The sequence below is a fragment of the Sciurus carolinensis genome, chromosome 17 (genome assembly GCF_902686445.1).
Source record: "Sciurus carolinensis chromosome 17, mSciCar1.2, whole genome shotgun sequence".
In the NCBI taxonomy this organism is placed as follows: domain Eukaryota; kingdom Metazoa; phylum Chordata; class Mammalia; order Rodentia; family Sciuridae; genus Sciurus; species Sciurus carolinensis.
Genome location: NC_062229.1, coordinates 45662526 through 45681402, shown reverse-complemented (window position 1 = coordinate 45681402; position 18877 = coordinate 45662526). Strand labels below are relative to the sequence as shown.

The 18877-nt window shown below is 37.2% G+C and overlaps 1 protein-coding gene across 2 annotated transcripts in view; it reads right to left on the bottom strand.

Moving 5' to 3' along the window:
- Znf385d (zinc finger protein 385D) overlaps positions 1-18877 on the bottom strand; it is an 880046-nt gene that overhangs the window by 204832 nt on the left and 656337 nt on the right. For both annotated transcript variants that reach the window (XM_047530556.1, XM_047530557.1), the window contains one exon: positions 1508-1650. In XM_047530556.1, the coding sequence (XP_047386512.1) occupies positions 1508-1650 (143 nt within the window). The remainder of the gene's footprint in view (positions 1-1507; positions 1651-18877) is intronic.

The following is an 18877-nucleotide window of genomic DNA, read 5'->3' as shown; positions in this document are numbered from 1 at the left end:
ACTTTTAATGGCTCCCAAAAGGCAAATCAGAAGTTGTAAACTTAGCGTTTGATAACCTTGCAGGACTTTTACCTCAACTACTCTAACATTCATAGGGACGCACATGACAGGGTGCCAAGGGGTAACCAAGGAAGAGCACATCGGTCTCTGGATCATCCTCCAGGTATCTGGGGACAAGGCTGTGCCAGGAAGCCACTTAAGTGAAGAGGAGACAAAGAGCACATGGAAGAGGACCCGAGGGACTGCAGTGTAGTCATTTTGGCATAAGGAAATTTGACGCCAAGCAAGTTTTTCTTCACTGTTCCTGAAACACCTAGGATTACAAACCTGTGTTTTATAAATGTGATCTTTCTGCTGTTCTGTTTTTGCCTTATCCATTTCAAAACAAGGTTCTTATGGAAAATTCTCTTCTCACCATCATTTTATTCCCCTTTGCCACTTAGCAATGACAAACCCATTTCTGTAGTATCTTATTGGCATGTCCAAAGTCCCTCTGACCAAGTTCTATTAAGAAATATAATACCTGCTTCTTTCCCCTGAGGAAGAATTATTTAATTGTGGGCAGATTTTTTTTTTTTTTTTAGCTCCATGCTGAGGGCAAGCTGTTGCAAAAAGAAGTATTATTTATATCACTGGGCACTCAGGAACCTCTCATTTTAATCCTCTTTGCTTTGGCTGTATTGACATATCCTGTCATTGATAAGCTCAGACCTGCATTATAGCAACTGCTGGAATCCTAATCAGATGATATTTGAAAAATATGTCACTTACTTGTTTCTAACCTTTTCAACCCTTCCTCCAGTTTCCATCCTAAGCATACTCTGAACAACTTGCACAAAATAAGAGTTATGAGGTATGCGATGGATCTACCAACTTATAAAGCCATCTTAAAAGTGAAAACAGAAACAAGAAAATAATTGAACGTGTGCTGAGAAAGCTGTTGACAAAGCCCAAAGAAGCAAAGTAATTTAAGAAAGACTTAACTTGGCTGGGCAGGAAGGAAAATGATATTAAAACTCTTGCTACCAGAGCCCTGAGTTACTTTATCTTAAGAAGGAAAAAAGTGTTGTATGTGTGAAATGTAATACTATTGTCATTATCAGAGCTCTCTTTATTAAATTAAAAAAGAAGTATTAGATTTGAACATTAAAGCAGAAGACCAAGACACAAGAAAAGCCTATTTAATTTATTTTAGATACCTAGCTGATAATTCTGATATATATGTTGAATTTCAATTTGACATATCTCAACAACAAAATAGAGTTGTTGGCGTTATCCAGGAGAGACATAATCACATTGAATGTCTTTTCTTTTTTCCCCATGGAAGAGCCTGGCTGTGGGGATTTGACATAACCAGGCCAACAACTAAGTTTACCATGGCTTTTGGACAAGTCATGGAATCAACTATATAGCAAAAAAAAGAGGCTGTAAACTCAATCATCCCCAGTCCTTAAGTTTTTCTAACACCTATCACTCTGGCAGGTGCAAATCTTGTTGTGGTACTTACTGCATTAAAATTGGGGAAGAGGTTGACTGCAGCCGCAGTGTCAAGAGGAAAGGGAAGAAATGGTTTAATATCCAGCGATGGCTGCAAAGGAGGGGCTGGTGGACGGACCAGGGCTGGGAGAGCAGGACTCTGGCATGTACCACCTGTGGAGATGAGAAACAATGATCAGGGACACCAGGCATGGAAAGAATACCACCACCACTCTTGAAAGAGCCAGCTTCATGGATCACTGGAAAAAACAAAGACACAGACTCTGCTGACCTCAGTTAGGAACTGGCCAGTGAGCAGATCTGCTATTGGCCAGCAGGAACATGTCGAGCTCTCCTTTTCTTTGGATTATAATTATCTGGTTATGCAAGTATTGGTCAATATTTCAAACTCTCCAACCCATTTTTTTTCCTGCCTAGAGCTCTGGAATGGGTCAGCAATAAATCCAAGACCTCTGAATTCAAAAGAAACCAGCGTCATTGCTTGCTTGCCTTTCCCTCTTTGACCACTAACCTGCTACTCAGAGGTAGCTTCAGCTCAGAGTAGGTATTTCAGCAGAACTGCTCTTTTCCACCAATCCAAAACTCTGGCAGTAAGACGACATGAATCTGGCACCGGAAAGAAACTTAACTGTGAACACAGGCAGCCATACCTTACTGCCCTGGCAACTGGAGGATTAAAAACCAGCAAACCCAGTGCTACGAGCTGAGCTGTCCAGCACCCCTACAGCTCTGAGTATTCAACAACTGCCTGCCTCCACACAGGCATGAGTAGGTGGAATTTACATGGGCACCAATGAGCAGGCAATGGGAATATTATATCAACAAAGACACCCCCTTGGCATACCAGTGGGCAGCCAGCTGCTTGCAAGGGTGCATGCACCTTTGCCCTGTTTTAGAACTCCACGGCACTCAGAAGCAGGAAGGATGGAAGCTCATGCTCCGTGTTCAGTCTCCCAAGTTTTGATAACATTCCAAAACATCAATTTGCTGTTAATTAAAGGCTGTCTGAATCCTAGGAAACTGTTAAAATATGCCAGCATTCTTCTAATCTGAGAAGCAAGCAACAGACTGTATAAAAACCCACTGGTGAGAATCCAAGAAGCATTAGGAAAACAAAACGCAGTGAGATTTTTCCTTTCCTCACAGAAAAGAATTCTAGAAGCCTGGGTAAGAGGACAAGGTCCTGTCTGTGCTGCTTACTGCCTGCCATCTTGTTTTTAAGATGGTCAGGCAAGGCCCCACACTGATGATCTTTTCAAATTTCACAACCAGACAGGCGGACATGGACCACCTTCCTGCCTTCAGTCAGTCACCTGAGCACAAAGTCAATATTCTGAAAGGACTCCCTAGTGAGAAGCCTTACCCTACTAGGCAGAGGCTCCGCTAACAAGGTGGATGAGTTAATACCTGTAACAAAAGCCATCAGCGCAGGATTTAATTGACCATATACAAGAACCATCAGTACCCTGCTTCCAGGTATAAAGATCAGCTGGAGCCAAATTAACAAAAACAGTATTTTTTCTCACCGTTTTAACTTCCCTCTTAAAATATTCTTCAACCAGAGTGAAGGCCAACAACTGAAGTTCAAATCAGCAAACTAATTAAAAACCCAAAACAAACAAACAAAAAAACAAAACCAAAAATAGTACAAGGAAGGAAATGGACGACAGATGCTAAAATAAACAGAGATAAAAACAAAATACAGCAAGTCAACACTCTCCAGAGCACACTGTAAACTTATTTTACTGTCCACCTGGTAGCATAGTGACGGTGGGTACATGCCCTTTTCTAGAGAGGACATCTATAAAACTTGAGTCATGGACCTATTGTGAGTTTAGTATTACCTTTCACAAGTTTCTCTAACAAAAGTTTAAACTGAAGATATTTTTGGTCGATACATCTTCTGAAGACTGAAAAAACAAGTTTTGGTTGAAAATGATGGTGTGATTTAACACATCCACAAATAGTGAGCTTCGATAAATAATTTTAAATTATTTTCCTTTATGTCATGAGTCAAAAAAAAATTATATACACACACACACACACACATACACATTCATTCTCTTGTTTGATTTTTAACATCTCCCAAATAAAGTAAGGGCTAACATCTTTTCTTAGAGAAAAACTAAGTTATCTTTTATATTGATTCCACAGAAACAATCCAACCCTAAAATAACAAGAATTCATTTTAGGAGGAATATATTCAGTAATTATTACATTTTAAGCCTGCCCCTACTTCACAATATTCAAAGAAGTTAATAGATTTTTGTTTTTTTGTTTTTTTGTTTTTTTATCTAGGATAATGTGAGGAACAGAGATGAAAATGTTGATTTAATTTAAGCTAATTTATCTATCTTTCATCTCCTCCAGGGTAAGAATTGAGACCTATACATAGAGTTGAAGGTCCTCTCTCAATATTGTGACTGGAATTTACTTCACAGGGGAAGAAAACATCAAACATGACTCACAGCCTTGGAAAGCTAGAAAAACTACAACAGCCTATCTTCTCTCACCTGTTTGAAGGGAGAAATTTGTAAGACTAAGAAAGCAGAGGACAGGTGGCTATGGATTCTTCCTGATCCCTTCCTATGCAAATACAGATGTAACACCCTATGGCATGCTTCCCAGAGCCCCTCTGGAATTGAGGGGCTCATTCCACAGCTGCGTGGGGTATTTGTTGGTGGTTGATGGTCCTCACCCAAGATCCTCTTTTCTCTGGACTAAAGGGAACCAAGGTAGACCTCCAGATCAAGTGCATTGGTGTCCCCATGCAATGACAGATGAGGACAGACTTAATAACTTTGCCCATTGCCTCAAGGCAGGAAACTCAGAAGCCTCTAATGCTGGCAGTGGGATGGATGGTCTGAGGCTGCCCTTGTGACTGGACCTTCGTCCAGTTTCTTCATGCTGCTTCTGTATCTCTCACTGATCACTCCAGTAGAGTCTTGAGAATTCACTTCCAGAACTTGAACCATGATACCAGGGTATAACATTCATGAACTAAGTGAAATGCTGAATTACTTTATTCTAAAATTGATGTTCACCTCCAAATCTACAGCAGTGAAAAGGAAGCACAAAGTTGAAGCTAGCTCTTAAAAATTAATTGTAACTGACATTTGCACTTTTAAAATCGGGTATCAGTCCTAAAATATTCTGCTTGAGTCAATCTCTGCATGTTCCACAACAGGAACATGATTTGCCAATAGTGCAAATATGTTTCATCTGCAAAACAGATTAAAATATGCTCCTTGGGTAAATAGTTATTCTTTCCCTTCATTTTGTAAATACAAACTTTTTTGTCTAAGATATGAATAAGTATTATTTATTTTACAATTGTAAATTTATTGACAATAAACATGAACATGTATCATGGTATTCCTATAGGTGAAGAGTTGTTCATGTTTGCCAACAGCATCATTTTCATTTTCACTTCTGCAGATATTAATATTCTTAATTTGAGGAAGGCATTTTAAAGTCCCCATGGAGCAGAGATTCAGACACACATAGAATCATGTACTTTACATCTGAAATGCTATGCCTAGTACCACATATTTCATTGCCTATGAATTGTAATTTATACAGTTGGAACAAAAATCAATTTTAAATATTCTGATTTGAGAATAGTTTCTATCTTAACATGCTAAATTTGGGAAGATGGTGGATTGAGACAGACATTAACCCATATACATGTATGATTACACAAATTGTGTGAACCTACATCATGTACAAGCATAGAAATGAAAAGTTGTACCCTATTTGTGTACAATGAATCAAAATGCAGACTGTAAAAATAAAATAAAATAAACATCAGACATTCAAGGAATGGGGTAAGAAGGAATAATTTTTTTACTTTTTATTTCTCCAATAAATTTTAGAAACAGGGAGATTTAAAAAAAAAAACTGAAGTCAACAAATTAAAAACATTCACTGAGTACAGAATACTTGTTAACACTGAGTCAGGTATTGGGTAATAAAAACAGTGACTGTTAAAGCTCACCAAATTCTTCCTCCCTTTATGATGCCAGTTTGTTAGCCTGTATTTACAACTGGAGTTGCAAAGACTAAACCACAGAGCAAACAAACTAGATTCACTCTGATCCACTCACAAGAAGCTGTATGTTCACCCAAGTATTATCAGTGAAGTTGAAACAAACAAAAAAATACTGGAGTAACCAAACCCTAAGCATTTGTTAACAGAGACTGAGATAGACATTGTTAACAGTGGCCCACCTCACCTCTGAATATAGCACTTATTTTTAAAAGGGACTTGTTTTTCTTTTCCTCTTTTCCCTCTCCCTCCTTCCCTAACCTGGGGGCAGGGAACAAGACTACCTTGAGTTATTTGTCCGACACCTGAAGGAGATATCACAGGATGATCTAGGAAGTGACTACCTCCCAAATTAAGAAAATTCCAACATGCTATCAGGGCTCACCTGGGACCCCTTCGGGACAAATCTGGAAGGTAGCCTTTGAATAGCTTCTTTAAAAGTCCTTGGTTTCCTCATGGGCAGAATCACAACCTCTGGGATAGGAGTTCCCTGTGCTTCTCCTTTGCTAAAAAAGCAGTAAACGTTTTACTTTTTCTCAAAACTTTGCCCTCATTATTGGATTGGCATCAGGGACAAGGACCAAAGTTTAGGTAACATTCACTTCAGGAGTTTACATATTCATAAATCAAGTTTAAAATGTAAATTGAACAGTGTTCGTTTTAATAATTCAAACAGATAAACAGGATTTCTAAACCAGTGGTTTTGAGTTGAAGCTTACTTTATTAAAGAATATGAAGCACCTAGCACAGCTCCTGGCCAACAGATGCTCACTAAGTGAGGCATATCTTTTCTTAATGAACATAATAACCTCCAAGGAAGCTGTTCAAACCTTCTGAAAGCAGTCAATCAAGATACTTTTAAGAGTACCTTCAAATTCTTATCTTTATTTTTGCTCCTCCAGAGGAATGCTCACAGTAAAAGATCCTCCAGAGTGAGGTTGTGTGCTTTCCATAATACAGCAAGGTTTAACCCTAAAATGCTGTACTTGACCTAGAGCTCATCAAATAGACATCCTAGCTAACAGCTGAACCTTATTCTTCATCTCAATTTTGACTTATGATTTAACCTTTGATTTCTCCAGATGACAAATGAGGTTCAAAATGATTGTTGCCACTCAATCTTGATACTAACATATGATTGAGAACTGTAAATATATATACACACACATGCACAAATATAGGAGTGTATGTATACACACACACATATACATGTGGATATATGCATTCTTGAACTATGTATATGTTTATCTATATTGAAATACATATGCTTATCTATATATTTGAGAGGATGGTCACTGGATGCTAAGTTGTAGTTGGGGAATAAAATTCTGAAATCCTACTGCACAGTAGAATAAAGATAAAAATAACAGATAACTTGTTTATTTTGAAAAAAGGTTTTTGAATGTTTTTAACCACAAAAAAATGTTAACTAAGGATAAATATACCAAATTGAACTTTATGTAATACATATACTGAAATGTCACAATACCAAGTAAATGTGTACAATTTTATGTGCCAATGTTTTTAAAATTAAGGCATTTCCATAAATGATGATTAAAATAATAAGCTGCTCAAAATACATAACTGGAAAGCATCTAGAATGTGATGGGTTGACATATTTGACTCCATGGAAATGTTATAGACCAGGTTATATGGGCAATGACTAAACAGACTCCATTTTACCCCGAGACTCCATGTCATGTAGGAAATGCTTCTCCCATGGGAACACCCCCTCTATACCCATCAACAGCTGCTTAACATAGCATGTTTGGCAACAAAATGAAAATTCTTATATAATTTAAAGTTGTTCTATAATTGGCTCTTATTTTTCTTAGATAATGTACCATGTCAGCAAGGACTGTCTAGATGTTAGTAATCATTCTTTAACTTGTACCCAACTAAGGTCATTTTGACCCACTTCCCCTTCTGATTTTAGATCTCATGATGTTAGTTTGTAGTTTTAAATCACAGCAACAGTCAGTTATGACTGATGTATTGACTGATGACATTACAACTCCTGCTACCCTACGCTTCGGGCTGTTCTAATAGCCATTTTTGGGGTGTTGTGTGAGACAATCAGCTAGCCAGCTAATAAAGATTTTCCAATTTGGACTTCTCAATGGTGATTAGTCTGTTCTTATACATTTTGTATAATGATGCATTTTTAGTAGTTTTTTCTTTTGATAAGAATTTAAGTTGATACAATTATTTTTATCCATTTCTAAATATTTCAGTTGGAATTTTCTGTTTCCATTGGGCAAAAAGAAGAAATCTTTTGTGTTCACGATGCAATAGTGAACACAAATTCAGATCTGGTATTTCTAATAGGAAAAAGAAATGATGTGTTGGGGACATCAAGGCAAAACTTGTGTTTGATGAAACATTGGCAGCAGAGTGCTGTAATTAGTGGAATTGGCCAGTCAGGGTAGAAGTGATAAGTCTAATGAGTAATTAACAGATTAACTTGGTATCCCCTTAATATCTTTAAAAAACAACATTCTGCCAGGTGTCTATGATAATATCTAATTTACACGTTCAAAAGCCAAGGCTCTAAGAAGCAAAGTGTCTTACTGAAAGAACCTGAGGAACTTGAACAATTTTCAATGCACTGATGCAAATAGCTTTTAAGTTAACAATAACAACACAAAAAGAATAATCTACTCAAGTGGTTTTGTTAAAATTGAATGAGCCAATTCCCTTGCAGCCAGAACAACATGTTTTAAAACCAGCAATCTTGTAAGGAAAAAAAACAAAAAAATAGAGCATTTCCTTTAAGAGATATAAAGAGATGATAAAAGAATATTCAGTATTGATCACTGTTATTTATCTACCATGGAAACATGCTGTCTTTGCCCTGTATTTGAAGAAGGGTCATATGATATCAAATTTGTTTCAAAAGCTCTCACATTCACTTTCTTCATTATTTCCTTGCCTAATCAGAAAAACAAATATGCGTTTGCTGTATTCTCTTGTGCAGCTGTCTTTCAAACACTCAAGGTTGTTGGTTGGGGATTATAATGGGTGATTTTGACATTGAGATTGATTTTTACTTTTTGTCTGGAAGAAATGTTTACTATGTCTCCTCAAACCTCAATGACCCAAACTCCCATTCAATTCCTCTTTGTTTAAATGTTGTTCTCAAACGAACAGCAAAACTGTAAACTTGACCTAAGAGAATTTGAATTTATTGTGGAAGGGTCACCATTTCTCCTTGCATGGCTTTCATTATTTGCCCATTTGGGACTGTTGATTCACCTGCTAGGTTTTGGAAAGATGACCCAGCACTACCTCAGGATGAAGCTCTTCGTTGGCCTGAAGTGATCTGCTCTTGGCAGGTCAACTCAAATGTCAAAACCAAGCGAGATCCCGCTAGGACAAGCTGGCAGCACTAACCCACACAGGAGGGTGGCTGCTGTCTCACACAGCCCGCTCTTGATCATAGGGAGGAATTAGGTGAGAATCAAGGATGAGTCAGGGCAAAACAGAACACCATCCTGGAAACAGTGACTCAAGAACACTTGCCCGAGTCCATGGTCAGCATTTTGATATTTACCCATGAAAAGAAACACATGTGAGAGATGTGTGTTTTCCCTTTGCCTGAATTCTTAATTCATTTTAAGTTAAGTATTCCAGTAATTCACCTCAAAACTCATTCTGGATGGAAACTAGGAAAGAACTAGTATTATCTGTCACTGTCATTGAAGGCCATCCTCTAAATCAAAATACTGACATTGTCCAGCTGCCAATATCCCAGGTTGAATCTTCACTATAAGAAAAATGGGGCTGGGGATATAGCTCAGTTGGTAGAGTGTTTGCCTTGCAAGCTTAAGGCCCTGGGTTCAATCTCCAGCACCGGAAAAAAAAAAAAAAAAGGGAAACTCATTTATTTAGCTAATTCATGATAATTTCTGGATTACCTGTTCGCACTTATAGAGGAAGGAATTTTAAGCAGTGAACTCCAAATATCCTTCTGTATTTCAGACCCTCCATTAGGTATTGTATAATCCAGGACAGGCACTTGCCTCACAGGAAATCAGAAAGTTCTGCTTGGAAAATTTCTATCCGGTCATCAGGTAGTGGCATAGAATATAAAGATGTAAAATTTCCTCAAGAGAAGTTTCCAAAGCTTTCATTTTGGACAATCAATTATAACTAATGAAAGAGGTCCTCTAGTGCTGGAATGTCTAATGTAGTAGTTATTAGCTGCATGAGATTATTTATATTCAAATTAATTAAAATTAAGTAAAATTAAAAATTCAGCTTCTCAGTCTGACTAGCCACATTTCAAATGCTCGATAACCACATGTTGCTAGAGACTACTGCGGGGTACATTGCACACACAAAAAACATTTCCATCATCACAGAAGGGTCTGTTAAACATAGTAACTCCAGTTCAAAACCCAAAATTCTCAGGAAACACATAATTTACAGATAAGCTGCTTGATACAGCCTATTTCAGAATATACTTTCACCTGGGTCCTTCATCTTTTGGGGTACTTTCTCTGAGCCAAATGTGGCCACTGTCAGAGGCCAGACAACTGCTGGCAATACGTCAGGAAAAATTAGTTGCCTACTCTAGAGGTGACAATGGCCAGCTAAGAATCTTCATGCATGATCAATGATGATCAATTGAAAGGCAATCTAAATTATAAAAAACAGCCAAAATAATAAATGAGTTCTTTGAATAAAATTGATACCATATCTTCAAACCAAAGAAGCAGAAAAGGGACAATCCTACGGGAAAAAATGGGTATTTATTACTATCTAGTAACTCTTAGGACTTACCGGAAAACTTTCATTTTACCCAATAAAAATTCAGTCAGCTAAGTGTTTAAATCAAGTTGATGTAGGTGTCCAGTTGCCTTGCTACATCTGTCCCTCAGTAATTTTACTCAGGATATCTAGGCTTTGGTCATGCCACCTTTAAAAAAGAGATGTTTCAGTGTTTTTTGTCATCTATCCATAATCTGTGCCTCTCAACTGGGACTTGCCTGCAGGAACTTTCCCATGCCAGGGACTGGGCAAAAGGAAGAAATTGCTGACCAGTCTCACCCAGGGCTACAGAAGGACCAAGGACTACAGAAGGATTTAATTTCAGAGAGATTTCTTATGACCTCAGTGAGTTATTTAAGTGTAGTCATTTTTGAAGAAGGATAAGGACTAGACGAGGGTTTCATAAAGGAGACTAGTGGAGACAACTCTTTTGAAACGTTTCACCAGCAAGTAAAAGAATAAGACACCAGAGCTAGGAATATGGCTCAGTGTTAGAGTGCCTGGTATGTACGAGGCCCTGAGTTCCATCCCCAACAACACACACACACACACACACACACACACACACACGACAGTAGAGATATGGGTAAATAAATATCAGTTACAGGTGGTAGGTATTCTGCATTGACTCACTTTCTATAACTTACTTTTGGGAATATTGCATTTCCATGAGCATTTCAGCCCAGAATGTGCCTTGACCCATGGTAGCACACTGACTCTTGTTTATCTAGGATGTAACCTAGTTGAAACCTACATCAAAATATAGTAAACAACCCATCTACTTTCACGATGCAGCTCAAGCATAACTTCCTCTATTAAGTATGCCCTGGACATATGAATACCAGTTTCTCTCTGGTGTCCAGCTCTACCTTACACAGGCTTCCACTGACTAGATGGGACTAGATGTATTTGCTTCTGCATCAGCCTCCCTGTATGAAGATGCCTCTCTATTTGGAGTGGGGTGAGGGAGTTCCTGGTACCTATTTAATGATTTGAATGCTTGTTTTAGGAATGGGTACACAGTTGGAAATAGATAAAGAACAAATGAAATTGAACCATGCTGCTGAGATTTTGAGACCCTCTCCTGTTGTACCCAAAATTAACAATGGTATCCATTTCAAAATTAGCAACTTCCTTGAAGAACTAGAAATGCGAAGAGGAATCAACAGAGAGTTTCTATAGGAGTGCACTGCTGAACGGTGGGGAACATTTTAACATTTTTCAAACCAATTAAGGTTCCACTGACTGTTACAGATGGTCCAAACATAAATATAAAATTTTTAAGGGTTTACATTAATTTTTTCTCATGCAAGTTTCTTAAAACATGGATTTCAGTTGAAGGTGTGAAGTCATTATATTTCTTTTGTATTGGGGACTGAACTCAGGGGGACTTTACTGCTAAGCTAAGCTACAACTCCAGTCCCATTTTATTAGATTTTTTGTGAGAGGCTATCAATTATATTGCCCAGGCTGCCCTCAAACTTGTGATCCTCCTTCCTCAAATTGCTTCTGGACTAGAGATATAGGTCACCATGCCACGTTTGAATATATTCTATCTTGTAAATAAGACCCTTGACTCCACAGGCATACAAGTATAACATTTCTGCTCCTGTACACTGGGCAGCATGCTGGGTACTACATAGAGGAGAACTCCTTTGAGCCTTTAATAGCCTTGTGAATAGAAACAGAGCAGAGTAGTTTAACAATTGTTGAAGATAGCTCAATATCACACAAATAGTAAGTGATTGAGCCATGATTCAACACCAAATATTACATTTTTTAGAGCCTTAGCTCTTCTATTTATGTTTTATTTAATGAAAGGCAATCGAAATAAAAACCTAAACACAAAGCTGGTTTCAATTAAACTTTGCCAAATAGAATCAAATTAATATATACTAAAAGGCACTTGTTTATTAGGCACTAGATTATTCAAGAAGCAATTTTACCCATTTCTTGCCTCTGCTAAGGTTTATAATCCAGCATATTGTAAATTACACCTGTATAATGTCAACCAGATTCTGTGCATTTGTCCAAAGGTATCAGCTCTTTATTCTACATGGTCTCAATGTGATTGTTTCTTCTGGCAGCTTGTACTTAAAACAAACCTAACTATTTTGTTTCAATTCTGAAACATTTAGCCCTTGGGAAAAAAATGTAAAAATAAGTTACTAATGGAGTTGTAGTAATTATGGAATGTCAAAAATGATTTAAGAGAAATAACATGCACATTAAATGCATTAATTGATTATTGGTTCAGTTTTTCCTTTCACTTTGTCTGCATAGATCATAAGAGCAAAGCAGAAACTAAATTCACAATCATCGTCCCTAATTCTAATTGAACTTACTGGTCATGTCTCCCGAAGCATTGATCTGATCATGAAGGTTTTCATTCCATGTTTCAGTGTGATTCTTTTCATATGGAAATCCAATTTTCTTTCACAATGACACAATATAAAATTCCTAGGACAACTGACTTGTTGGCATATGGTGACTACTGGAAATAACTATCACTGTCATCGAATTTAATGTATTAAGAACAGCAAAGACTGCACTGTCTTAAAGGCCTTTACTTAGCACACCCCTGGCATCTGTAGCACCCAGTGCCTTCCAATGTTTAGGAACTGTGAGTTCTGGTTTCCATTGCTTTGGTGAACATTCTTACAAACTTTGTAATAGCAGAAAGAAATTCTGATTTCAGTTTCCTCAAGAACATTCCCTGTGGAGCTGACATGTGCTCTGTTTAGTCTCAATGTGATTGTTTCTTCTGGCAGGTTGTACTTAAAACAAACCTAACTATTTTGTTTCAATTCTGAAACATTTAGTCCTTGGGAAAAAAATGTAAAAAAAGTTACTAATGGAGTTGTAGTAATTGTGGAATGTCAAAAATGATTTAAGAGAAATAACATGCACATTAAATGATTGTAAGCAAGAAGGTATACACAACCTACTGTACTTTTTACGAATCATGTCATTTTGAGCCCTCTTTATATTCTAGGTTCTGTGCTCAACAGCTTTACATATATTACTTATGTAAATAATGAAGATATCCTTGTTCTCATTTTACAGGTGAAGAAGCAGGCTTAGTGAGATCGTTTTACTGAAGATAAATCACCTCGTCAAAAGGTAAGAGCTAAAGAAGAATTAGAAACCTGAGATGTCTGGTTTCACAGCCTACATTCTTTGATATTAAACCTCTCTCCTCCTCATACCTACCAAGTTCTGATTCCCACCAAATTGAAAGAACAATTGAACGCAACAGAAATGGCATCCGAGGAAGAAACCTAGATTTTCACATTCAAATAGCCCAGGAGGCAGCAGGTCCAGGATGTACAAATCCAGAAAAAAAAAAAAAAAAAAAGAAACTGCTTATAGTGCTAGGAAGAAGATAGTCCTCATATCACAGTTATGGAACCATCACCAAAAAGCAACACAACAAAGGATATCCACATTATGATAAAATAAAGGACTTCATAAAACAATGCAATTAAACACAAATTCAAGCTCAACTAAAATGAAAGGGAATTAAAGAGTCAAGAAGAGTGGTCCTCATTGTGGGTCATGTTAGGAGAGATGAGCACTACAGGCTAAATTAGAAATGGCCTTTTGGAGGGCCTCTGAGTTCTGAGAATCCCGGCACTGACCACAAGTCCAAGATCAGAGGAAAAAGTTAATGAGGGAACACAGGTGTTTCTGGTTGACTTTATCATGTCAACCAGATATTATCTGTCTCTCTTGTGAATTGAAGTCTCAAATGTAGAAATCCTTGACTTGGCATGAGATACATACCCACCTTGACCTGGACAACTAATTCTCCATCTTACTCAACTCAAAGTGAGTCAGAAATAACTAACCAATGTACGATTGTCACAGAAATTGCCTCCGATTTTTCTTTTACTATAAATTTACTAGAAGCTCATACTTTTACCATTCCTTAGAATTTGGAAGTCCAGGAAAGCACAGGCTTAAGTAAATTTCTAAGAGAAAAATTTAATTTAGTAATAAGAGTAAAATATTCTGGTACTTAAATGAAACACTTTCCTGGCATATGTTGAACCATATAGACTGAATTATTCAAAACAGTTCTAATTTCAAATAATGATAATCTATTAAAAAAAAACTACCAATTTTTAGCACTTTATACATACACAGGCTTTTAATTTTCACAACATTTATGTTAGCTTTTAATAATTTAGCTGTTTAGTTGTAGAAACGGAGACTCTATAACCTTAAGTATTTTGTAACAGCTAAAACTTAGGTATGGAAACACAGGTCGAATGATTTCAATACTTTTATTCTTTATTAAAATCATATTCTCTCCATTGTCCCCATGATACAAAGATAGGAATCAATATCACTATTTTCTAGTACTGAGAACATATGTTAGCAATTAATCCTATTTTCAATCTTTGAATCTTGCTTAACACCACATTCCAGTATCTAGTCTAGTCGAACAGACTTTGCTATGACCAGCATAAATACCCCAAATGACCTAAACATTGGTAACTTTAGTGCCTCCTAAACTCTATTATCATCCATCAGGCTAGAAGATGCAAGGAAATCATCTCTAAGGTTTGGGAAACAGATGTGTGAATTAATGCTGATGGTACTCTTGGACCAAGCCATTTGGCAAAAGGTTTGGCTACCTTTTGATCAGAATCTTGTGAGGGGAAAAAAAAATTGACCATTTTGTCAAATGCTTGTCCAGGTTATTAGCATAACTAAACAACTGCACTTGTTCCTTATTATGGTTTGGATCTTTAATGTCCCCTCAAAGCTCATGTGTTGAAGACTTGGTTCTCAGTTCAGCAATGCCCAGAGGCAGCCTTTTGGAAAGTGACCGGATGATGAGAGCTCTAACCTCATCGGTGGATAAATTCATTTAATGGATTAATCATTTGAATGGACTATGGGGATGAAGTGGAAACCATAGGTAGGTGTGGCTTTGTAGGTGCCATGAGGTTTCTGCCTCAACTCAGGCCCAAAGCAATAGAGTCAGTCTACCATGAACTGAAAACTCCATAACTGTTAGCCAAATAAACCTCTCCTCCAAGTTGTTTTTGTCAGGTATCTTGGTCACAGTGATGAAAAGCTCCAACTTAGCTAAGAGACTTCCATTCCTAGGCTTTCTGCAACAGCTCGTGTTGGCAAAATAAACATTTTCTGAGATTCCCTCCCGATTCAATTGTGAGGGAAGGGTTTGAGAATATACAGCTCCCTCCTAACTATTCTTCATTGAAATGTCAGGTGGAAGTTTTCGGAGTGACCTAATCACTGTAATCCCAAAAGCTTGGTGGAAAACAAAACACCTACGAACCCTAAAAGGAAACCTGAGAAGGGGTTCTGAACACAGTCTCAAGAACTAGAGTCAGGCTTCTCAAATCCATGGGCCTGTTTTGCCCTAAATTGTAAAGATTATTTTGTGCTTTCAAAAGGACATTAATCCCAAAGGAAGAACAAAACAGAATGAGTCAAATTGCTTTGAGCAGGAATGCCTGCTGAGAAGAGAGAAATTCTGCAAGAAGCAAGGCTTCTGAAATTGGCCCGGTATTTTCCTGAATGATTCTGATCAGTCCTGCATATAGTTTTCAGAAGTCATTATGCCTTCCAACTGCTAAATCTCTGCCTCCCATGTTATCAATGTCATTGTGACCTTCTCTTACTCATTCATATCATTTGGTGTCCTCAGAATGTGAAGACACAGAAAAACTACCCCCCCCTCCAAAATTCTGTACCTTTGGGTCCTTTTTTCAACTTCTCCCTGCCCTTCAACATTCAGCTGAGGCACCCTGGTTTCCCACCCATTGGACATCACAAATTTTTACAGACATTCACAGAATATTTTAAGGGGTTGAGAACAGAGGCTTTACCTTCATAAATCTGCATCCAAAGTCTACGGTTTTCATGTCCTCAGGAACTTAGCAATTCTTTAGCTTCTCCTTCAATAAAAGTAAGAATAATAACCAAATCCCAGAATTTTGGTAAGGCTTATATGGGAAAATAAATACTAAAAATTCTAGTAACTTCCTGTTTTCTTTATTCAATATTATTTTATCAAAATGAACTAAATGGAAGCTATTTTATTAGCATTATTGTTTAGATCATTAACCAGAATGTCTGATAGTTCTTGCTTTTGTTTAGTAGTAGAGTTATTTGATTCTGTGTGGCTTAATTTTTTCAAACTGTGTCCAAGTCTCTATCACCTTATCTATTCCCCACCCCATGGTTCTTAGTGAAGGACTTTGAAAATTGTAGGCCCTCCAGTGATCTTCAGAGAATAAATGAATGAACAAATTAGGCACTATTAATCTGAAGGTAATCTTGAGAGAAGAAAGGGAAATGACAAGCCACATGTGACTTCATTAGTACTATGAAGTTGTTCCACATTAAGAAGGTGAGATATCTATCCATTGGCACCTGTTTTCTACGTGTGAGCCTTGCAGGTGGTAGGTATAGAAAAATATTAAAAAGAAAAATAGAACAGAAGCAAAAGGAAGGGTCAGGGAAGAAAAAGAGAAACAATTTAGGGAAATGATCATGTCCAAATCTGATATTCAGATGACTCATTAGAACTGCTCCTGAAACAGCCTACAAAACTATGCCAAATACCTCAAAGGCATCCTCTGTAGGATAATACCCACCCTCAAAAGATCTCATGATAAATTACAGAAGTATTTCTATTTTTAAATTGGAAAGTAACCAGTAAGAGCCTCATTATCTGGTGAGACATTGTATGGGACAGAGATTCTTTAGTGCCTAATACAGAGTGGATACTCAAACTATGGTAGCTTACCGAGTTGGAATCTGGGATGGAAAGAGAACTATTTTCTGTCAGTGGAAAAATGGAGACACCCTAAGTCACACCATCCCCTTTTAGCTTGGTTCTCCTTTACCTACCTCCATCTCACCTATTCTCTCAGGTGCTCCTCACCCTTCTCTCCTTTCAGGTTTAATTCATAGTTATTGCATTTGCTTTCTTTCTTGAACATTAATGAAGTATTTATTCATTGTCCACTCTATGGGTGCACTAGGTGAGTTTCAGTAAAATTAAGTATAATCCCAAACCCTTTATATCAAGATAAAACAAAACAATAACAAGGAAAGAAGCAAAGAATTTCCTTCCATTCCTCTTCTCTCCACCTTCTCCTTTGGAATTATAGCTTCTTCTTATTTAATAAGATGAACTCCTTCTCTAAACGACTGAGTAAGAATAAGTGTGATTTGTTAATAGCATATATTAACAAAATGATGATGTTGGTTGAACTCAACTTGTCCTTTTTCCCTGTATTTTCAAATAGATTAAAGCCCACTTCACTCACCAAATAGCCATACAAGGTTTGATCAACAGTATTCTGTATGATGATTGACATTTCACCTAAAGGTGACACATTCTACTATTCACATGCACTAGAATTATTGGTCACTAAATTGTATGAGTTTTAAGTGACATATTGGCACTGAGCAAACCCTAATTATATATGGCAGTTGTGCCTATAGTTGGAAAAGTCAATTAGTCCAGCAAAAATTTTGGTTGGCTATTTTTTTTTTTTCCAAATACCCTATAAATTCAAAGTCCCACACAATTTGACCCAGAAACATTCATTCTTCTCTATCACCATATGCAAGCTCATGATATTACTGTCCCTTTCCTCCCCCAGCCACCATGTTTTTATACAGTCTCTCAGCAGTCACTGCCACAAACCCAGGAAGTTATTTTGAATTTCATTTTAAAAATTTTTCTCATCTATTTTGAATAGTCCTGAACTAGATTTTCATTTAGTTAGTCTGAGCTGGGTATCAAGTGACTGATGAACTTCAGTTATAGATGTGAGCATAGCAGAACAGTTTCAAGACACTCAGACTCCCCTCACATTTAAGGGTATTCTGCTACCAGATACCTGCAGTCCTTCCCTGATACCATAAGAATATGGTAAGATAAGTCTTCTTAAAAAACATTATTTTCTTTTTAAGTACATTATATATTCAGAAAGTCATGTGAACACACTCTGAGTACAAACCTACAATTTTGGCATGTGGGATGTAAATTTGATTGACATGGAGCAAATTATGTTATTCATTATGTTTCTGGAAAGGTAAAGGCTGCACAATTGGTAAATTAAAAGTGATTATTTCAGTAATGAGATATTTCAAATAAGCAGACTTTAATCTGCCAAAGTAAATGGCAGGGCACACCTCCGGGGGCCCAGCTTGGAAAAGCTGGCTATCCTTCAAAGAAATCCATAACACCAAGAGCACAAACATGAAGTGGACAAAATAGCAGGTGTACATATATTTGACACACACACACAATTCAGGAAGAAAACAGACTAAGAAAGATAAACACAAAAAAGACCAAAAACAGCAAACAATTATGTTTTTAATGCCACAGAGAAAATGACTAGGGATCAACTCGATGTGATAAGAAGAAAAATTATCTTTAACTGATTGATTTACTTATTGATTTGTCAAGCATTGCACATGACAGAAATGAGAACAGGAATGCCAATTTATAACTGAGCATGTAGAGTATGCAGAATCAACTGGTCAGCCAATGAAAAATAT